The 24105-nt window shown below is 40.0% G+C and overlaps 1 protein-coding gene and 1 long non-coding RNA gene across 2 annotated transcripts in view; one reads left to right on the top strand and one right to left on the bottom strand.

Annotated features, from left to right (window-relative positions):
- furina (furin (paired basic amino acid cleaving enzyme) a) overlaps positions 1-24105 on the bottom strand; it is a gene marked incomplete in the record, with an annotated part of 76220 nt that overhangs the window by 32967 nt on the left and 19148 nt on the right. The window contains 1 exon segment of the mRNA XM_046032287.1: positions 5947-6045. Coding sequence (XP_045888243.1) covers positions 5947-6045 — 99 coding nt within the window.
- Positions 13409-23598, top strand: LOC123958725. The gene is made up of 3 exons (XR_006822150.1): positions 13409-13546; positions 21318-21474; positions 22016-23598. It is a non-coding gene; the product is annotated as an uncharacterized LOC123958725 (long non-coding RNA).

The following is a 24105-nucleotide window of genomic DNA, read 5'->3' as shown; positions in this document are numbered from 1 at the left end:
TTTTACGTTAGTAGAATCCTCAGCACCATGGACAGATCCTTTCTCTTTCTCTCTCTCTCTCTCTCTCTCTCTCTCTCTCTCTCTCTCTCTCTCTCTCTCTCTGCAGATCACTACAGACACAAGGGTAAAAGAAGAAAGAAGTAATGAAGGTCACATTAGCTGCTACACTGAAGCAGCACCAATTCAACACTACGGCATGATGGAATAATTTCACTTCAAGGAGCAGAGAGGTTTGTGTGGGAGTTCTTGTCAGTGTTTCTCCCTTAAACTGGTGTGAAGCTCAATCAGTCCAAGTGGAGGAAACGTTCCCACCAGGATTCATCCGATTCTTTAATGGGAAATGATGAGGCCAGCTCTGTGTGGTACAGCTGTGGCATGTTTATACACCAAACTGGGTGACCACTTTTTCACATTGAACATGTGCACTTAGAGAGTGATACAGTTATGGGCCCCCTGACACATAAAGTCAAAGAACTGCTGCTGACAAACAGACGGGATATATCAAGTTGTAAAGACTTCCTCCAACATTCAACTGGCAGTCGTTGTGTCGGCGCGAGGAAATAACTAGTAATCTGTCTGTATTTGTACTCCAGAGCATCGAAAAGGGAAGATAAACCCAACAAAGTAGCCAACCATTTTCACCCCATTGTGAATCGGACAGTCTCCCTACTGTATATGCTGAGAATATAAATTAAGAATAGGTCTAAAAACATTGAAAAACTGGCAGAATAGATGCTTTTTCTTTGCGCTGGCGTTGTCAGCCTGTGGACCTTTGGTAGACGAAATTAAATCTTATCTACCACATTCACAAAATAAATGCCTGCTTCCTATTGCTTCTGCATTTTATTCTGGTAAATTCTCTTGCAGACAACAATGAGAAGATAAATCAAGGCAGTACATCATGTCACAGAAAAATGTGCAACTGCTCAGAAACTGCTGTGAAGCTTTCGTGCCCATACTGTTTGCTATTCTTATTATAATGCAAACATTCTCTATTTCTTCACTATGTAGTGTGCAATTATAGGAGCTGCACAAAAGTATAAATATGTATATTATCCATCTCACATTTTTATAAGAGATTCACATCCCCAGTCCCAAACCTATTCCTACATACATATAATTACTTTGACACAGGGTGTTTCTAGAGACAGCAAGGCAGCCGTTGACGCACTTCTCTCAGTCAGGCTTTAATTTTGGCTTTCTGGTTTAAAGAAAATGGCGTCGATTGAAAAAGATCTCTACTGTCTGAGGGACAAGGACTCAGTTGTAGGGACCAAATTCAACTTCATTACACGAGTCTGTGTGATTTTCAGTCAGACAGAAAGAGGCTATTTTTTCTCTTGCGTCATCAGGCGGTTGTGTGTGATTTCCCCTCTTCCATTGCCTCATCCGCTTCTCAACAAATCACACATGAAATCCTGTATGAAACCTGAATTGTTTTCACACGTACGTAAGGTAGGTCTCTGTTGTGGAAAACCAACATGCCGACTCTGTTCAAACACAGGATACTTAAGATTGAAAAGATGCAATGTTTGCGCAATATTTGTTATCTGAGGCAACACAGGAAGTCATGTTTAATATACAAGGCAATGGGCTCTTTACTGCACTGTGTAGCTGCATCAAATCTGCTCCTTAATCCCATCTCATTATAATTGCAGCGCATGGTGTATTGTTTTGCACGATATACCCAAAACCATGATATGTAAGAACTTTGTAATCTTGTGCATGCCTTTCCTGACAACGTGACTGCTTCTATTCACACTTGAGCAGAGTAGGAGAGGTCACAAAAATACTAATATTTTAATATTAAACTGAAGTCAAAGTCTTCCAACAAAATGCTCTCTTCCCTCTCAATATTCAGAGTAAACAGGAACAAGAAACAATGGAAGCCATATTTTTCAGGTGCCAAACTCATAATTCATATTGAACAGATTTCCTACTTTTGGCCGGAGAGAGTAATAACAAATATTGCCATTTTCTATTTTGCAATTTTCACACGAAGAGTCTTTGGAAAATTCTCTAATAGTCTGTGACAGACCAGAGACGTTGACAAACAGCATTTTCATTATGAATGAGCTTTGAAAATGGAAAACCGCGCGTCCAGGCTGATCCAAAGCAGAACTAATGTTCACAAACAGACGGCTCGGTTCATGTTTAGGTGGACTGTCCTATCCGTCCAACAAACAGATTCCCCACCCCACTCTTTTTGCCCACCCACTGCTTTTCCGTCTTCATTATACAAACATAGCATCCTCCCTCTGAGGCCAAATGCAGCATCATTACCATAAAAAGAACATAATACCAATTAAAGTACAGATCAGTGTGTCTTTTATATTTATGCCAAAGCTTTTTTTATGTTACAGCTGCTACTATTCCTGTCATAGAAATGAAAGACCGCAATAAAAGCCGCAAACACTGTCAAACAAATGATACTTAAATGGTTAACTTTGATGTTTCTTAGCCACTCGTTGCTTTGCCGTGTTTGTGCTATTTCTTCTCTACTTTTCAACTAACCAAACAAAAAGACTGAGGCAATGCCAAGTGCCCACAACAACAACAAAGCAGCTGCAGCAGAATAAAAACAGAAAACAGTAGAAGGCGTGGAGGTAGGAGACAGACCCGAGTTTCAAATCTTCAATAGACCCCATTAACAGGGTTTTGTTAGCCAGTCTATGAGATCTGGCAGAGATCCAGGTGCTTTTGTGAGTAATTGCACACTCTTCAAAGCAAGTTTACTGAGCCTTTTGTTCAGGCTTCATCTCGACCAGTTTAAAAGCTGCGGGGACAGTCTCTCTCCGATTTAAACTTCCTCCTATTAGGAATATTTGTGTTCCCCTATCAGAAAAATTGTGCAGCTGATGCGAATCAAATTTGCAACGATCTGCTGGTTTATAAAAGCTTTGATAACACACATTGCAGCACACTGACAGAAATGTATCAATGTTTAGATATGAGAGAGTCTATACATAAAAGAAACTGAGGGGATTTGGTCAAATTGCAAGCTATTGCAGCATTTGCAAAGCTCCCTTGAATAAATACACAAACAAATAAATAAAATAAAATCTTCTAAATTCCTGTAGGGTGCTGACAAGTTGACCTGAACCCCGCCTGAATGGTTTCCACTTTCTCTGAGGTGCTGTGGGAAAAAAGGAATTCAACAACAGGAAACGGAGCCGCAGTGTTAAAGGAAATCCCAAAGAGGGAGGTGTACCATTTCTAACACGGACACAAACAAACCGAGCAGAAGTTCCTGTTTCCAGCGTGCACCTGTACTGTGTAGCTGTATGATCTATGGATTTTTAGTTTTGACAGAAATAATGCGTATGCAGTTGCATAATATGGCATTCGAAATGACTGGACACAATTTAGATTTAAACATGTTAAAGCAGTTTCCAGAGATTACAGAGACAGAAAGAATGAAGATACAGTCTTATGATATATAGAGAAATTGGGAAATATTTTTCACCAAGTGATGGTAGGTGCCATCACCAAGAGAAGGACAAAATGCAACACAAGATTGAAAACTCAGATCAGGGAGGAAAGAAAGGAAGATTCAGCTACAGAGCAGAGGAGCATGAGCCAATCTGCGGGATCAGTATAGGATTAATTGATCACTATTATAATATAAAGCCAGAGCCATTTCATATTCATTGTTAATTGTAACCCATTGTGCTCTGGGTATGACAGCTATCAAAAGCACCCTGCTGAAACACTTACACGTTTGTCTAATGCACAGCGTCGTCAGCCACTGAACCATGGAGGTGCACAAACAAATAGCAGCCAGCAGTTCCAATTAATAACTTTCACATTGACGGAGAGTGTCAGCAAGCAAGGCAAGAGAAGCTGCTCTGGGTTTTGGTGTGTGTGTGTTTTGTCTTTGTTTCAGCAACATTAAATCAGGTACACAGCTGCTCTGAAATGCTGCTGTCAACTGAAACTGACATGTAAATTTTACTGTGGATGAAGAGAGAGCTGTCTGTTTGCAACAGACTAACACTCCCCTGTCCACGGATATTATAGAAAACAAAAAGGGACACTACTAAAATATTGTGGGGAAGCCATTGAAGTAAAGCTGTGATATGGCGGTTCGATCCTCGTCTCCTCCTGTCCACACCTTGAAAAGTCCTTGGGCAAGACACTGAACCCCAAATTGCTCCTGAAGGCCACCAACTTGCATGTTAGCTCGCTGCTATGTGTGTGTGAATGGGCGAATGAGGGGCAAATTGTAAAACTATATAAATGCAAATGTTTAAAAATTTTAAAACCACTTTCATTGATCACTCAAGTCATTTTTTAAGTAAGAGAACAAACCATTTTCTTTTTTAAACCCCTCAAAAGTGAACATTTGCTATTTTTCCTGATCTTTGCAGGATAGTAAATTAAATATTTTGGGGTTTTTGGACTGTTTGGATAAAACAAGATTTGTTTACTGGAATTTGGGCTGTAGGAAACTATGATGGTTTATAAACTGCTTTCTGATGTTATAGGCCACACATGATCTAACAATTGACCGAGAAAATAACAGTAGATTCATCGTAGTAACCTGTAGCTGTATTTTTATATTTCTGACCCTTAATTTGCTCATCTAACTTTAAAAGCTCTAGATGTCGTTGCTTTAGGTGCATTTACTTTGATGCAGTGAGCTATTTAGCAATTTTAGGCGTTAGTAGACTCACAAACCAAAGGTCACCAAGCCTTTCAAACGACCCTATTTGTTTTTAAGGTTTTTATATTATTATATTCATATATATTATCATCAGTCAGCTTTCAATCAGTACTTTCAAAAGGTTGGAGGCTTATCAGATTGTTTTAAAAGTATTCGTACGTCCTCTTTCTCAGCCGCACACCCTCTCGTATTCCCACAGCTATGAATGTTAATTTCACACTCCTCCCTTTGTCCTTCCCGATGGGCTAGGTCACAGACTCATTTTCAAACTAACCTCAAACTCTTGCAAAACAGCAATGAAGAAATGTGAAATTCCAATTTAGACCAGTCAAGGGGGAGGAACGAATTTCACAGAGATCCACAGAGGAGTCCATGTGTCCAGGGAACGTCCACAGCTCACCTTCGAGCACTCAGGTGAACGCAAATGGCCAGCATGAACTCCGTGACTCGTCTGAGACAGCCATTAAAAAAAAGAAGGTGGCGAATGAGGACTCAGAGGTTGGATCTTTGCCCCTTGGCTGTTGTATTCCTCTTTGTTTCTACTGTCTTACTCACCGTATAGTACACACAATAACCTAACCATTTAGTAGACTAAGTAATTAACCTCTAATATCAATCAAATTAGGTGTGAAAGAACTCTTAAACACAACAGCTTTCTAAGATTTTAAATGATGAATCAGTCACCATAAATTTTCATGTCAAAAACGCAAATACTTCTGAACAGTAATGGGTGAATACACAGCTACAATATTGAAAATGAACATCATGAGTTAAGAAGATGATGTTCAGGTAACTAATTTACGCAGAAATAAAAGCCCTGTCAACTGAAAGTACTACATTTTCTGTTCTTCTGAAAGATATACTGTAGGCTGCCATATGTTTCGCATTTGCCAAAATAATGTTAAGAACCTTAAGCCATTTCTAAAACCAGCATAATTCACCACACCAGTATCCACCAAAATGTTCAGCATGTTCCAAACACAATATACATACTTTAATAATACATACTTTAGTAATACCTTCACCACAATATTGCTAAATAATCACTGCTTCAGTTTATACTGCACAAGATACATCTCACATGATTACACTGGAGCTAAACAAGATTAAGTGATTATAAGATTACATTCAATTAAAAAAAAGTTAAATAAAGTAGTATTTACAAGCTAATTATAACAAAAGTTCTTACAATTAACTTGTAGCCAGTGTTTACTGGGCCAAATGCTGAATAAATACCTCACACAGTCCATCAATTGTGGCCCTTAAAATAAACGTTTTACCTTAGGATCTTTCTGTAGACGGACTTGTGTCCCTCTATGATCTGACAGTGACCTCTTCACCACTGTACGATGCCGGAAGTGATAATAATCACCGAATACCTAAAAAAGAAAGACAAAGAGATATAATCAGTTATCACATGAGGCCATGTAAATACAATACTCTGGTCATGCTAATTGTACTTTTCTATACCACGGAGTCAAAACTACAGGATCCAGGCTTCTCTGACAGAAACATGAATTTAGACATCTGCCGTTCACACTGCCTGAATCAAAAGATATAATAAATGAATAAATATATATAGTAAATCCATTATTTGTTCATTTATTTTAGTAAGACTGCGGTCACAGTTTCCTATCCCAGCATTCACTGAAACAGCATCATAAACATTAGAGGGATCCTTTTGTTCAACTCAACAGCTTACTCAGTGTAAAAAACAACAACAACAACAGAAACTGCCTTGATTTTCGTATTGCTCTTTTCTCTATAGCAAACTTCTGCTGATATGAGTTTAACAAATCCCTCCCCATTCTTGTGACTGCAAATCAGTTTTCTCTGCATATTGCAGCGCCAAAGGAGGTTAACAGGCTCCATTAGCTAGTAAAAAGGTGTACTCACAATAAGAGAAGCCAATTTCCATTTTCATTCCCAATAACCTCCTCTAACTCCTGGTACCGACACACGACTGACATATTACCCTGTGCAACCCAATACATGAACATTGTGTAATCAAGGTCATTAATATTGAGCAGTGGCACACTTATCTTAATACGAGTGCTTAAACAATTAGCAAGTTGATTGATTGACAGAGAATACAATTTGACAACCCCCAAAAGATTTACCAAGTAAAACAAGTTGTTGGTTACAGCCTCTCAAATTCGAGGATCTGCTTGTTTTTCTACTAATTATCATCACTGTAAATTTAAATTACTTGGGGTGTTTATAGATTTAATATTTAATTGATATACAGGTGCATCTCAAAAAATGTTAATATTGTAGAAAAGTTCATTTTCTTCCGTAATTTAATTCAAAAAATGAACACATTGTAGATTCATAACACATAACGTGAAATATTTCAAGCCTGTTTTAATCGTGATGATTGCGGCTTACAGCTCATGGAAATCAAAACTCTGTTGAACTGAGATGAGCTCTAATCAGCGAATTACCTCCAAACACCTGCAAAGGTTTCCTGAGCCTTTAATCTCTCAGTCTGTTCAGTGAAGTTCAAATGAACATTTCCATGATATTGTAATTTTTCAGATGCACCTTCATGGTGGAGAAAACAAATAATAAAAATACTAGTCGCAACCCTAAGCTACAGTAAGGGAATGTGTTACAGATATGAACATTCAGAGTGTAAAACAAGTTTAAAAACATGTGAATCAAACTCTGGTAGTGTTAACAGCTCCTGAATTGTTAATTAATGATTTCACGAAAGAGAAAATGGGGAGTGTCATAAACAAAATTACCACTGCACACAGATTTTATGTCTTTAATTATACATATTTTATTTTTAACAGACTGGGATGCTTTGTGCCCCACCAAAGGTTGATGTAGAGCTATGACACTGCAGTGTGTATGGCAATTTTCCTCCACTCTAAAAAGAGTCACGGTTCAGTCCCCCATCCTCCTCTGCTCCCATTTAATCACAGTAAACAGGCCGATTCCAGCCAGCCTTACACAAAAAGCCCCTGCACACAAAGCCAGTGGACAATAGTGAGGCAATAACCAAGAGGGAAGACACACTTTACAGTGATGTTCAGCCCAGAGGTGGAACCACCACCACAAGAGTGAGTGAGTGAGTGAGTGAGTGAGTGAGTGAGTGAGTAAAACCATTAAAGAAACAAGGGCAAGAAAATGCAGGATATAAAAGGGTATAAAACACTGACATTCAAAGGCATGAGCTGAGCTGACAGTAGCTTCTCAGGAGAAGAGAAGAATAAGAGCAGGTCCATTGTGTTAGTCTGGATTTGCGCCTGGGAGGTGGGACAATGATGAAAGCTAAATGTTTTAAAGATGTTATAATGGGTTTAAATGAGGATAATTTTGTCCTTACGCATAAATTAATTTGTTTTTTTTAAAAAGGGATACATAAGGGTTAAAGACATGGGTGGGGAGTGGCAGGAACCATTAAACAACTCTAAAAAAATGCTAACACCAATAAAAAACACACAATAACGTATCACACAAAAACAGCTATTGTTGGCGCACCTTGCATATCGGGGCCCATTTTGTTGATCTGATATGTTCTATTAGACATGATCTCCCATAGACAACATGTCAGTTATTTCCAGGTCAACAACAAAGCAGTTTAAGAGAATAATAAAAAACAAAAATAGAGATAAACATCAGGTTTTGCTGTCAGAAAATTAGAATCAAAGGGAAACTTCTTTCTAAACTCATTATTCTGTGAGAAACTGCATTATGCAATTCACTGTAGAATACACAGACCCCAATATGTCCAAACGCAGTAGCATCAACAAAATTGTAATGCAGCCACACAACACATGCTGGCTTTTTTCTTAAACAATGTCACTTTAACTTTTTGTCAACTGGAAAACCCTCTTTCTCTCTCGCTCTCCGCTACTGCTAATTGCTGCCTTTGCTTTTAAGTATAACAGTGTGATAAGCTTAAAAACATCTGGAGGTTGTCAAAAATAATGCTGCACAATGTAGGAAACCACTGATGGGGACATTTGGGTATAATACTATAAGAAAATAACAGCTGAAACGGTCTATACGTCACATACTGATGATGTACAATGCCCACCCCTTAAGGGAACATTCATTTTAACAGCGCAAGATTACTTTCAAACTTCAAGGCCAACACAAATACACATATACACTTCTTCAAGTAAATCTACTGTGACTGGAATTTAAAATGGATAGAAAATCATGCATGAACACTTGCAACAATTACAACAAACACCCAACAGCAACCTCAGACTGGATAGAGATTTGTTTCAAGACAGTCAAAATCCTATTTACATATGCATATATGCAAACGTACAAAAGGTTACCTCACATTAAAAACAGCTCAACTGTTTCAAACATATGCGCAAACACATACTCGCCTCACTACAACAAAATTAAGTCCATTCTACTCCTGCTAAATGTCTTCCCTGCAGCCCAATCATCAGCTGGCAATCAGCAACAACACTTAAGAGCTTATGTTTTCGACCATTTAATCTCAGGACAACATTGTTTCTGTGGGGTTTAACTGCTTTCCACTGAGGAAAAAAAAAAAAACATTTACCACAAAAACAAATTCAGCTGGGAAAATGACGTGGAAACAGACAGATCAGGACTTGTGTGATTGAGTGACCGTTACTGATGCGATAAGCTAGCCGCTGATAGAGCACAACAGGCTTAACCGGTGCTCTCTGAGCTGCCTATTACTGAAGTGAGGCATTAATCCATCAACCTCATTAAAATGCACGGTAACAGACAGTGGAAAATTACTGTCTGCTGGTTTGTTTGCATGTTTGCTCCCTTCCCGCCTGCCAAGTTTACCTTGTGGGAATGCACTTATCATAAAAAAAAAAAAAAAAAGGTCTGGTGTCGCATCTCCTGTGACTGTTGACACAATTATGTTTTACAAAGAGGCAAACAATGTCTGGAGACATATTGGGAAGGAGGTTTGGAGGCTGCAATGAAATGATACGAAACTGTTTTCCATATGGAGCAGTGAATGTCAAGAACAAAGCCCGTGGATGTTGGTAATTCCACTTGAGAAAAGGCCATTATTGCAGTTAAAACTACGGACACATCAATCGCGACACATTTCCCTTTATTTTTTATTTTTTTACATTTAACTGCATTTGATTTAAGGGCATCAGGCTGTGGGGCATTACCATATTTTGTTTGTGCATCAGATAAATTGAGAAAATGAGACTTAGGCAGGCACAAGCGATACAGCCTCCTGAAATAGCTCAGCAACGTGTTTACATAATGAGGCTGGAGTCTAATTACTCAGCATGGTGAATGGGCAGGACATGGGCACAGAACGCCACAGTGGCAGCTGGACATAACCAACAGGTTCTTATAAAGCAGGACAAGAGCTGACCGAGCTGCCCACACACACACAAAAATGGGTTTGCACAGCTGGTCCGCCTTTCTGCCAAAACTACCCTTACTCATTACATGTTCTCTTCTCATTGTTTCCTCCCCTTCATTATTTGTCCAACGGCGGTCATTCTGTCTCTCCTTACTCATTAACCTTTAGTTTTATTTGGCATCTGTGCACTAGACAACATAAGCTAAATCGTCAGTTTTGGCAACCTTTAAACTGCGGAGGTGTACACACATGTAGGTGAAGTGGTGGCTAGAAAGCAGAAAATGTGTCCAAATACATCTAAATCATGGTGGAGAAAACTATTTCGTATACAAAGCCTTATAAGGAAAACTCAAGCTACCTTATTTATCAACACACAGTAGAGGAATGTGGCCGGCAGCTAGTTGAAAATTGACTCTGTTTATACAGTAAATAGAGATTATGATTCTTGGCACCGTCCAACATTTACCTCGATTGTTCTGAAGAAGTTAGATTAATCCATTTAATGGTGTTGACAAAAACAAGTCGATTAAATATCCAGTGGATGGTAAAATATGGCGGCTTTGACTAGGGAGGAAAGCGTTTAAAAGTCACGACATGTAAAAGTAAAAAAAAGTCTATATTAGCAACATCCAACAACTGAGGTGCATTCTCCTACCAAACACAACGTAAAAATGGTTTGTCTTGGTGTCGCCATACAGTGTCACCTTTTCAGTGACGTATATAAAACGATTTGGTTTGTAAAACAAAGTTAACTTACAGGTTCTTACAAGTTCAGGTTTTCGGAAGCTTCACATTATGGGTAATTAAGTTCCTGTAATGGATAAGAGCCAACTCAATGGTGGTGGTGTTGAGAAGGGGTGTGTGTGGGTGTGTGTGTGTGTGTGGGTGTGTGTGTGTGTGTGTGTGACACATCTTTGCATTGCTGCTACATTATTAGTTATTTGTCATGAAACAGCTTCTGCTTCTTGTCAGTTGTTGGTGAAAGGGTGCCTGCATAATTTCAGGGAAACATGATGTTTACCTGTTGGCAACACTGGCGGAGCTTTAATGTTGACAGATCTTGCTGTGATGTGATTCAACGCTGGCAAACCCCATGACATTTTTACTACATATTAACTTGTAGGTACATAGAAAATGTCACTGTCGTACCAAGACTAAGATAAATACTAAATACACTGATGTAATCAAATAAAAACACTGATTCTTGCTGCTTATATTTCTGAGATAACCATTGTTTGTCTCTAATTAGTCATTTAAAAAAAAACTAATATTCGCTTATTGTATGCTCCATCCTCCTTGGGCCGCTGCATTTGTACAATAACTCATCCACACTGCAGCACACCTCGGCTTTATGGAGCGGATGAGCATGTAAAAAAAGTTTACAGTGTCATGGCAGAACTGCTGCAGGACCTGTTAGCTCACAGGTCGATGAGAGCTGCCCTCAGATGACTAACTCTTTGTGGTGCTGTGAGGGTAAAGTCAGATGAGCACAAGACAGCACACGTACGCATTTACGTAGGTCTTACAACACCACAGCGATTTTGCCATTTAGACCATCATAATCAATTATATAGAGAAGTCAAGACATTAGCAGCAGACATGCAATCACTCAGTGCTGTTATTACCCACTGTTATAGGAAGACATCTTCGCCAGTGACCTTATTAGCCAAATCATGAATGTTTGGTCGTGCTTATTGATATTTCCCCTGTACGTTTTTAGTTTTAAATGGGTTTTTTCTCCACATTCCAGCTGTCCTTTACAAAAGAGAGAAAAACATATTGACGTGGTAAAAGAAAAGAATAGCCATGACCATCTGGCCTATGATTGAATGCTAACATTCCCCCCATCAGACTAGAACTGACTGTGTGAGATGTGAACTTTAGCCTCAGGGTTGGAGTCAAAAGTCATCTTGATGAACTGGTCCGTCCTGAGCAGAGCAGCAATCAGCAGGTGCTGCAGTGAAAGGCTTTCTGACAGAGTCGTTCTGACCTCAGTCTCAGAAGCATTTCTGAAAATAACTCAGAGCAGAGAGACGTGCTCCTTCAGACAAGAGACAACTGTGATCAGTGGGAACTCTTCAACAATTCGATATAAAATCGTGTTTACTCGCCTCAATCTCTTGTAGCGTCTCCGAGGGAAAAAGTCTGGCATGTTAAAGCTGAGAAGTCAGATTCTGCTCTGCTTGGGTCACATTTGCAAGAGAGTGAATCATTTTCAGTAACTTGGTTTCAACAGAACAGAAAGCTAAAGCCATGAGCAGAGTATAATTCACTTCTACACTAACGAGTCGAAACCCTCAATCATTTTAACCATCATTTACATGTCTTCAGACAGAGCTGTCTGACTGCCATCAATTACTTGCTCCTTTCAGTACAGTTGACACCAAATCCATCTCACAACGAAGAATCAATTCGTCGGCTGTCATATGAAGTTCGGTGGGGGTCCAATGAGACAGGTGACTTTGTAAAAGGGTAGTTAGGGTTTTAACTGTTATGGATTAGGCTTTCAAAGAATTAGTCTGCAGGCTTTTCCTCCAGTGCTTCTTGAATCTGGAAAGTCAGCTGCAGGTTTTGATGTACAACAGGCAACAGCCTTTGATTAGTAACAGAAAACATCTGTATCCATGTTTGGCTTCACTTGCTTTGTGTATTACTTTATTTATTCAATTCTGATGGCAGAGGTGGTGCATTGTTCATAACCTTCTAAGTAACATTTTATTTTCATTATTATTTAAAAGAGTTTAATTTATTTTTTGTAATCACCTCCCATGCCGCTGCAGTGCCTCTGCGCAGTTAGAAAACCGCACAAATCAAGCACGACGTTCTTCAGTGGACTTCAGGCGTAACCTGCTCATAGAACGACAGATAATCTAATTCATGTGGTCTTCAAGAGGGAGCTGATGCATTGAACCTTTCAACCTCAGATAGTGGAGAAAAATCCCTGCTCAAGCTGGACAAACAAGCCTTTTAGCAATGTAAAAATGCAAAACCCATGTGTACAACAGGCCAACAATGAATACAGCAACTCTCTTATTCTTCCAGTTGAACTTGTTGATTAAAAAAAAAATGATATAGTTAATCTTACCTAAAACTCTATTACTACCAAACAAAAAGATAATATATGCACGCGTGGAAAAAAAATAAATAAATTGAGGATGCACTAAACGGGAGCATCATGCAATAATGATGCTGCAAACCGCTATTCAGTTCATTATCCACTGTCTAATATGTTATTACAAGTTTCGTGTAATCCATTTTCTTGGATTAAAAATGAAAAATATTAATTTATACAGTATACTTAAATATCTGTTAACTGAGCACTTACAAGTAGGGCTGTCGGGATAACCGCAAAATTGAAATACCACGCTATTGGTCACGCCTACAGCGGAGGATGGCAAGCACCGCAACGTTCATACTGTACACTTCAGGGCTTGTTAAATTAATAAATGAGTGCTTCAAAACTTCCATAACCGTAACGAGCTCTGTAACGGTTCAAGGATGGATCGCCATGGGCTGTACGTGACCCGACTTCAAACTTGGAAGCTGTAAGTGTTGCCATGTATTGTGTTGTTTTACTAAGATTAGCTAACTTGGTGTTAGCATATTGCACAGAGTCTGTGGCTAGCAGGCACGGCGATGTTGGACTAACTTTGTGATCCTGAGGGACAGTCGAGAGAAACTGAACGGTAAGCCTCATTTGAAACTCACTAACTAACAAGCATAGTGTGTCGGATGCTTGCAGCTGTTTTTCATGATGCCTTCTGTTGAAATTTAGTTATAATGTTACCACAGCGCAATGGTTAGTTGCCGACAGCCATTCGGCTCCGCACCATGGCACGTGTGTGTGTGTGTTGCTGCGTATGTAACTTGACTTGACATACGTGTCCTGAAGGTAATTATATAGCTACGTGTGAAAAAGACACGGTCAAACTACAAAAAGGAGTTTGCTTGGCAATGCTGTTCACTAGCACCCAGCAGCTAGCTTACTCCGACCATAAAGCTGCTGTTAGGGGCTCGCTGTGCAGTGAGGTGACAGACACTCTTATGCTATATGGCACCAAATTACTTAATTGATGAAAGATGCGATAATACCACATACCGCGCTGTTGAGTCCTAACATATTTCCACCGCGACAGCCCTACTTAGAAGTTATCTCACCCTTCAAAGAGCCTTAGCCCTACTTATGGAATGACTCAATTCGCTGTGGCCTACTTTACGAGAAATTCCCGCGTGTTTAAGGAGAGAATATGTATGACATATTTTTTTCATTAAATTAAAAAAAAAAAAACACAACATAGAAATTGAATTCCTAACATATGGCCTTGTAAGACAATCCACCATTAATAACTGCAAAATGAACAGGAACTGATCCAACAGCCTGCTGCGTGATCAATGTCACAGAACTTCTAACAAGATGAATTTCTAATCACACGTCTGGTAAAAATCTTTTAGAGCCAGAAACTTTTCTTTATCAGTCTGCTGGAAATCAAAGGCTGCCCCATTACAGTCATATTAACAGTTCAGAGATAATCTCTCCAAACATGTCGTCGACTCATGCAGATGACTTGATGAGCTCATCCTCATTAGTGGAGTAATTCAACTGCTTCAGTTGCTAGTTACCCTGTGTGTGTGTGTGCCTATTACTTCTGTTGTGGAGACATAAATCTGTGAAGATAGTCACTCTTTGGGGACAAAACGCATGTTCCCATAATGTAAATCATAAAATTTTAGGGTGAATACTTGGTTTAAGGTAGGGCCAGTCACAGGGAAATTAATGTAAGTCAATGTAATGTCCAGCGAAGTGACGGAAACGCGACAGGACTGTGTACATGTGTGAGTGTCTGAAAAGGAGAGAAAGCTAAACGGAGGAATGGAGGAAATTGGAGAGGGACAGGGAGGAAGCAGGTTTTTAATCACAAGGGAGGCAGTTCTATCCCTGAGAGAGCAAAATGTATGATTGCTTTTGACACCATGAGGGAATGCTACATCTAATCTGAGCTTTGAATCTGAACTTTAAGATTTTGCAATGAAGAAACTTCACACAATTAAACAAACATAATACATAAACATGTTATCATATATACAGTAATCTGTCGTGTGTGTGTGTGTGTGTGTGTGTGTGTGTGTGTGTGTGTGTGTGTGTGTGTGTGTGTGTGTGTGTGTGTGTGTGTGTGTGTGTGTGTATTTAAGGAACTGTAGAATATCACTTTAAGTAGTGGATGATGAAAACTCCTGGAAAGCACTGAACATCACATATTTTATGGCATACAGTATATCCAAGGATTGGTTTGCCTTGCTTGTTATTTTTGCTCCATATACGGCGAAGCAAAGAGTGACAGCAATGAGAAAGACAGAAGATTTAGCATGAATTCATTGGCATTTCAACTGAGGTAGTTTGTCTTTCAGCCCCAAGGGCCCCTTGCCAGGAGTGCTGGAATAAACGCCTTTATATAAGTAGACATGAAAGCACACTGCATAAAATCCTGGGTTGGACAGAATAAATGTGCACTGATGAATAATCATGAGCTGTGATATTAATACGCCGGTGAGTCTCAAAATACGAGCAGAGCCACAGAATTTAACGAGGAGGCTTTTTAGTTTCATCATCTGATTTCCGTTTTGTCACTTGAGCAGGTTTCTAACACGGTAAGGTCAATTTAGGAGGCCTACACAGGGGCAATGTGCTTGACGATGAGTTTGACAGCTGAATCCAAAGCCGTTTCTGTGAAGTTAACAATGCGTTCAAAATGGCAAAGAGCACTTGGACTACAAATGTAAAGAGTGCAAGGACACACACACACACAAACCTTCATTTCAAATAAAACATCTCATTAATAACCTGTTGCATTTGTCCCCACCTTCCATCTCTCTCACACACACACACACACACACACACACACACACACGACAGTGCTAAAGGTGATTGCCAGTGGGACAGGAGCTAATAAGATTTAACTCTGGCGTCTAATTTTATCTTCCCTCTCTGCTCTTAGAGCACTGACAGAGCTCTGCTGCTGGACAGAAATACCAAACAGGTTCCTTCGAACCGACTGAAGGACCGTAGGGGCCATTAGAGGAAGCTGCACTCTTAATTTCCTAACAACTCCGCATTTAAAACATTTCCATCACTGTCCTCTCCCTGCACAGAGGACTGGGCACTTTAGTCTCTGCACCCACGACAGGCAGCCATCCCCTTTGCACTCCAATTTATTGGCCTGTCATGAGCAGCATTTTGAGAGTGACTTTGAGAAAAATGTGAAGAGGGCATAATGCTTCCACCTTTGTGGGTGAACGACTTTCTCTTTTAATGAAAAAGAAAAGAAAAAAAATTCACTTCCATTTTCGTTGTAGTTAGAGTGATTTCATTTGGCATTTTTGTTGGGTATAAATAGATAATGTTCATCTGTCAGCTTGTTAGTGCTGACCAAATCATATCCTCTTCGTCATCACGATATGAAAATGCACAGTAAACACATCGAAAAAGACTGCCTGAAACACGATGATTGAGAAAACTAATTTTATTTAGGGATGGAACCCGAAATTAAACAGGACCATGGGGCTAAAGACTAATATTTATTATCAAGCTGCAGTCTCTCACTGTCTCTCGTGCGCGCACACAGCAGATCAGACGGGTCGCGGTAGAGACAGTGAAGCCAGGTAAAGTAAAAATAACTCCAAGATGACGACAACTACACTGCTCACTCGAAGTACTTTCAATAAAACATTTGAGTAAAAAGCCTTTATTAAGACACCTGTTCAACAAGCGTAAACATGTAGAAACCGATATTAAAATGTTCAATTCCAATCCTGTTCTGAATTTAAAGACAACACGGATGCGAATATGCACACTTCACTATGTTGTCACACATATTCCTCATATTGTGCAGGTTCTGGAAATACTGTATTTCAAACAACTTTTCCTCCTCATTGCTGGTTTGGTTCTTCTAACATGTCCTATTGTGCACAACTCACATGAAATTGGGCCACAACCTCGTTCTACAGCTGCCAACCCCGGAGGCTACATATATTACAGTTTGTGATTCCCCACCCATCACTCTACTCCTCCTCTCTGCACTGTAGGTGAAGTGGGGTGAAAGAAACACCAGTCACAAAACAAGATCCGCCGCACAGATGGACGAGGGGAAGCCCTCCAAGACTTGTTTGTTACCGTTGTTTCCATGGAGAGCAGTTAGGGTTCAGTTTTGACAATACGGTATGTCATAAGAGGGTAAGAGATTGTGATAAAGTATTTGGTTTAGTCAGAAAGAAAAAGTGTTTTACTAAGGTAGCAACAATAAAATGGGTGATTTGTGCAAAAGATTGTCCTCAGGAAGGCAAAACAAGTTTTCTTATGCCCTGTATTCTTTGATGGTCTCACAACATGACACCTACCAGACATAACTGATGTGGAACAGCATGCAAAACACACCACAACTTGGTGATTATGGAAAAATTGTTGAGAACATCATTCTGGCTGAATGGCTGTCTCATCAGTCATCACTTATCTGTACTGCTATTGTCTTGCTGGAGGGAAGACTACAAGCCGGAGCTTTCTGCTTCTATAATGTTATCACAGAGCTGTTAATTGGGACAAAATCCTCTTGCTGCTTCCTCTCCAGACTTAATGGTCAATTTGATTCAATAATGAGTAACTGGTGCCTTAAAGGCCACTACGCACAAAGAGACACCCCCCCCCCCCCCCCCCCCCCCCCCCCCCCCCCCCCCACACACACACACCTTTTCTCCTCCTAATGCTCAGATCTGTCCCAACATCAATTTCACAGATAAACGTGCGGCAATAGGCGAGAAATTGATGTGGCCAAAAATGTATCCTGTGACTGCTCACACATAAAAGTACAGAAATAAACTAACACAAAAAAAAGGTTGTGAAATGAATATATTTTTCTAAAACACGTCCTAATAGCTGGCTCACCCTTACTGAGGGGAGGACAGTCTGCACAATGTGACTAGCATAATGAGACAGATCATCAGCATGGCATAAAAGACATTAGACGGGCAAACCCATTTTCCACCTACCTGGTGGAAAAGACATTATATTTTTTAAGCTCTGCACTGACATCAACGTTTCCCATAAATGAACTGCATCACAACTGTGAACAGTACCAGGAAACAGCCACGGACCATTTCTGACAGCACTTTCGATATTCATCTCTTGAAAGAAACCAAAGGACATCCTGTAAGTAAAGGATCATTTCCCTGAAAATCTCAGTCATCTTTAAAGCATGTCACACCCATATAGCACATAATGGCTGGCTGGATCTGATTAGGAATTTGCAGAATCTCTTTTTGGAGACACTGAAATTCAAAAGGAAGAACAACAACCACTGTTGAATGCAATGAGATAATTTCTCACATGTGAAAACAAAAATAGGCTATTGACTAGCTTATGTTTTGCCACATCCACTGCGCAGCAAAATACTGACGTGTCAGCTCAGTGGAGACTGAAAAACGTTTGAGTCTCATAAGAGTTTGAAAAGTTTAGTTAAGGAGCAGGGTTCACATATTTGGCCACTATTTGTTCTTGTGTTGGGAACTGCAAGCAGCCCGGTATCTGAAGATCTGAGGGCTCTGGCAGGGTCATGCCTTTGAAGGAGATCATTGATGTGTACTGGTCCTAGCGCATCATGTGCCTAATAAACTATTTGTAAATGTTTTATTAGGAAGGAAATGCAGTCAATACCTTTATAAGACCTCAAGGATACATACAATCCATTCTTGAGTGCAAAACAGAAACTTGTTTACACGAAACTCCAGCTTTAAGTTATTATTTATATATATATTATATAATGCAAAATGGACGCAGTAGTGAAACAGATGAGTTTATAAAAGATAAAGTGTCCTTGCAGCAACTCAGGTACTGCCCTGACAATAATAAGCAACCATTAATCAGTATGGTGCTTTATTTACAATGTAACTGAGGGAAAAAAAAACTGTCAACAGCAAGTAAACTGAAATAAGCTGAAAGCAGTGAATCTACTTCAGAGAAAATTGGATAGTGCTTTCAATGGGTCATCAGTTTATTTTGCACCATCATTCTCTAATCTTATGAAAGTAAATCAACTCAGAAGATACACGCAAACTGGGTCCCACTGCAGCCGGCACTGCTGCACACATGCAACACTTTGTTCCTCCAGACCTGAAATTGATGTGTTCATTTATGTGGGTGAATGTCGATCAACAAAATTATTCACAATTTCCATTCCCTGGGCAGCATGGATAAATGAGCTCTTCCAACCAAATAATTCAGCAATCGGGGGAAGATATTGAACGCAGTTACAACACAGAATTATTCACAGTCAGACAGCAGCGTGGAGCAAAACAACTCTGGTCTTGTCTACATTATGAGAATGAAAAGCACTCACTGCCTTGTCAAGGAACATTAAACTCATATGACATGGCTGCCTTTATTTCAGCTCCCTGTCAAATAAAGCTGCGCTGGGTCCGGCACAAAAAATAATATCATTCAGGTGCTCGTTCCAGACAGTGGAAAGCGTATAGACATTAAGCAGTGTATCGCCTTGCATATTATATGCAATCCTGGCACCGAAAACATCCAAATCAAGTCCTACATCAAAACAGTTTAGGCAACACAATAATTACAGAGAGCGTGCAAGATGAATTACCAAAAGCAATTATGAGCGCAGAATCCATGGTGTTCAATTCACTAGCTCCAACGTCAGACCACAGGCCTTCTCAAGATGCGTGTTAAGTGTGTACACCTCAGTCTGAGCTATTTCTTTAAGAATGTCGTGTTCTTTGGAGCCAGCTGTTTTCAGAGAGACAGAAGTTCCCATAAAAGAGAGTACAGATAATGAATTTTTACAGTATGGGAGAGGCCGTGTTCTTGACCCGATTTGATCAATTAAAATGCACAGATGTTCATTATCCCTGCTGTTTCGTTAGCCTCTGTACTTTGGATTATAGCGCTGTCTGGATGTTGTTATCACAGTGAGATGTGAAGCTTGCGGCATCCAACACACTCTTGGCTGACAAGCATAGTAAACTTCTAGTAACTACATCCGTCCTCTGTTCTCATGTTCTTTATCTGGATTGAAGGACAAAAAACAACTCGCAAAAATACAATGAGAAAAGTCTCAAGTGTGGACACCAGTCAAGATGGCCATAAAAACCAGCGCAACATGGCAGAGACGGCTGTACCGCCGGATTGGTCCTCACGGAAACAGGATGTGCTCCACGTCATCTGAGCACACAGACATGGAGCGTTTCTCCATCCCCACTTCCTCCTCAATCTCACTCGCAGCAGGCAAGAGTGAAAACAACGGAGCCGCACATAACACAATGGCCAGGTTCATTCTGTGGTTACTTTATTTTTCCCAGAGGGAGTTTTGATTGCACAGCATCAAGATGGAGACCCAAATAAAACTCAAATCAAAAACTCAACTGCCCCCCCCACTGTGCAATCACGCCACACTGTATTACAATACAACGCAACGTTCCAACTACTGAACACAATCTGAAACTGAACGCTGTTCAGCCAGTGAAACACATTGTACATGTGTGGGTTAAGGCAGGTTTACGGCTGTGCGCACACAAGGCAAGGCAAATTTATTAATATAGCACCTACAGTAATTCAGGGGCTTTACAGATGCAAAGATACAAATGGTAATTTATAGTATAAAAGTATATAATTTACAACCAATACCTATTAAAATCAAGATTAAAACAATAGACATCTGTCAAAGTGCTTTACATAATATCCATCCATCCATCGTCAACCGCTTATCCTGCGAAAAGAGTGCTCGCCAGTCCAACGCAAGACAAACAACCACTCACGCTCACACCTAAGGACAATTTAATTCAAAAAGCAGTCTCCACCAGTAGGGACCTCAATTCCTGTCTCCAGGGGTAGTGCATTCAGGATATAAAAACCATCACCCCAAGAAAACAGTGCACACAGTGAGTACATAGAACTGCACTCCGCTTTGTGTCAACATCAAGAGGGTTCAAGTGAGTGATGTGCCAGGCAGTTCGGTGACTAAGCATGATTAGGGTTTTTTTGCTATACTATTCAAAATTAACTCTTGTTTTATTGTGGATACATTCCTGTCACTATAGGTAGTGGTGGAATGTAAGTCAATTTGAGGTACCTAGGTCCTTAATTTGAGTATTTCCATTTCATGACACTTTATACTTCTACTCCACTACATTTCAGAGGGAAATATTGTACTTTTCACTCCACTGCATTTATCTGGAATATGTTGGGAATTACTTGATGACACCAAATTCTATGAAGAGATAACAACGATAACGGTGTAAAATGTTTTGCCCCATCAGGTGCAATAAAGCAAACAGGAGAATGAGGGAGCTGTCAATCCAGCACAGTTTGTCCACGTCCACACGGGCTTGAGAAGAAGAAGTCCAATCCGGCGACATGAGTGAAAACAGCTGTGCCAAGGGCAGGGAGAGACTTCCGCCGATACCTGCTGTGGAGGTTTTTATTTATATTTCAGCGTCCCATCACCCACATGATCAGGCCCTAATGTGCTTTGATTATATTCCACATAGCAATTGGTTCATATTCATTCATTTACCTTGTCACGTAGAGCGATGGTGGTTACACCTGGATAACTTCTATTTCGCCTCATCTCATTACTGAATAGGAGACAACTGCTGTGCAATCGCTGTGTTAGCGTGCCTTCATTCGCAGACTCTTGATTCACAGGAATAAAAAGTCAGTCACACTGAGCAGAAGGTTTGCAGAGGAGATGGCTTCCCTACTCATGTGTTACAACTTACTATATTATCTATATTGTCTTTAGTTCACACAGGTAGCCCAAACAGACTAATCACAGTTTTTTAAGTTGTATCTCTGTAGCTTCCAGTGCATCTACAGAGATACAACTACTACAGTGTAGCTACAGCCGGTGTGTGTGTGTGTGTGTGTGTGTGTGTGTGTGTGTGTGTGTGTGTGTGTGTGTGTGTGTGTGTGTGTGTGTGTGTGTGTGTGTGTGTTTCCTGTGGTGGCATTTCAGGTCACACTACTCCACAGAGGGGGAACATTCTTTTCTCTTAAAGAGTCCGGTCCAGTCCGAAGCAGACAGTGACCAGCCGACTACCACAGCTGCTGGATTCAGCACTCTGGCTGCCCAAACCATGCTCCTGCATGGTGGCTGGGACAATGACAGGAAGACCGAGCACAACCATTTCCTAGATGAAGTCCAACACTATCAACATGCCACTCGGTCCTGTTAAGATTCTTAAACTGTTATTTAAGGGATGACATCAAGAACCTAAGACTTTTTAAGCCACGTGTTATACTTTTCCTCAGTGTGCAGACAGATACTGATAATGAATGCCAATCATTTTTTTTTTTAATATTCATCCATTTTGGGATAAATTACATGTTTTCTTATAATGAAATTACTACAGTGGAATGAACAAAGGCACTGTAAGGCATGCATTAGTACATTTCTCTCTCCTTGTGTCATTGTGAGAGTGCATGTTTCCTGCAACCTAAAGAAACAAGTTGCAACAGTCTCTGAGGTTAAGTTGGGACAACAAGAAAAATGGAGTCTCAAAATAGACGAACAAGCCGACCTACTGCCAGAATGAGGATAATAAAAGGTTCCAGGCTATGTTGTGTGAGTGGGGGAGAGAGAGGGGGGGGAGAGAGATTCTTTCATAAACAGCTAGTATTATAGGTCTGGAAAGCAGTGGGAGGCTGACTGTTTTCTGTGGACTAAACACTGAACCCACTTGTTGGGAAAAGCTTAACTCAGCACAGGACTCAGCTCTTTCCAATGCACCATAATTGCAGCTCTCCTGGTTTCTGTATTGGAAAGTCAACGAATGGCGGCACCAGACTCTAAGGGAAACCTGGGAGCTGGAGTATTTCCACTGAGCCCCAGCAGCGTAAGACGGAGCGTACTGAGGGGAACTAGAGCCGAAGTTGTCTGGACTGCTGCCCTGGGAATGAGAGCAAGTCACTGAGGCTCACCAACTATAGCCACCACAGTATGCTGTCCAAAACATTGGTAGCATTCCCTGAGCTGAAGCAGCCTCCAGAGAAACAGATCCAAACAGATGGACACTTCTCACAAAATAACCTCTTCAGTCTTTCCAGTGCAGTTGGTTTCCTGCATATTGTGGTGAATATGGCAGGAATCTGGTGGGAACAAAAACCCCCACCAACAATGTAAATTAGTGAAAGGCAAACATTTATCAAAGTTTAGGTTGTATGGTCAAGTCAAGTTTATTTAAACATCACATTTGGTGATGATATTGTCACATTATGTTAAATGAATTGTTTCAAGCAAAGTTCACATGTGAACATGATTTTGGTCTGATATAATGCACAGCAGTTGAACCTAGGTCATTGCAATTTGTGTAATTTTATGTGTGAGGGATTAGTCAATTAATCAATTAGTAGCTCTGAAGAAAACTACCCGTCAACAATTTTGATAGTCGATTTATATTTTTTGGTCATTTAATGAGCTGAATTGCAAACATTCACCACTTCCAGATTCCCAAATGTGCTTCTTTCATCCATTTTTATTGTTGTTGTAAATGTCTTTGGGGTTTTCCACTGTCAGTCAACTAAACTGGCTAATTTCAATGTGTCTTCTTTCTGTGTTCTGGGAACTTGTGGCAGCCATTATTCACCATTTTATGACATCTTAGGTTGAACTAGGGCTGAAATGATCAGTCAATTTATAAAAATTCATTAACCCACAGAAAATCGATTAATAGTGTAAGTCATTTAAAAAGCAAAAATGCTAATATTTGCTTCCCAAATGTGATGGTTTTCTGCTTTTCTCTGTTTTATGTCACTGTACAAGGATGTGTTTTGGCCTGACAAAACAAGAAATTTGAAGATGTCACCTTGCATTTTATAGATTAAACGGGGGGGAAAAACATTGACCAATTAATCATTAATGGAAATAATTAGTTGCAGCTCACATTTGCCATACACACACACACACACACACACACACATATATATATATATAAATTACCACCACAAACAAATACATATATTGTAATATAGGGCTGCAACTAACGATTATTTTCATTGCCGAATAATCGAAAGTTGTTTGATCTATAAAACAAAACATTGTGAAAA

Source organism: Micropterus dolomieu, linkage group LG20 (genome assembly GCF_021292245.1).
Source record: "Micropterus dolomieu isolate WLL.071019.BEF.003 ecotype Adirondacks linkage group LG20, ASM2129224v1, whole genome shotgun sequence".
Lineage (NCBI taxonomy): Eukaryota > Metazoa > Chordata > Actinopteri > Centrarchiformes > Centrarchidae > Micropterus > Micropterus dolomieu.
This window is presented reverse-complemented; position numbering and strand designations above follow the sequence as displayed.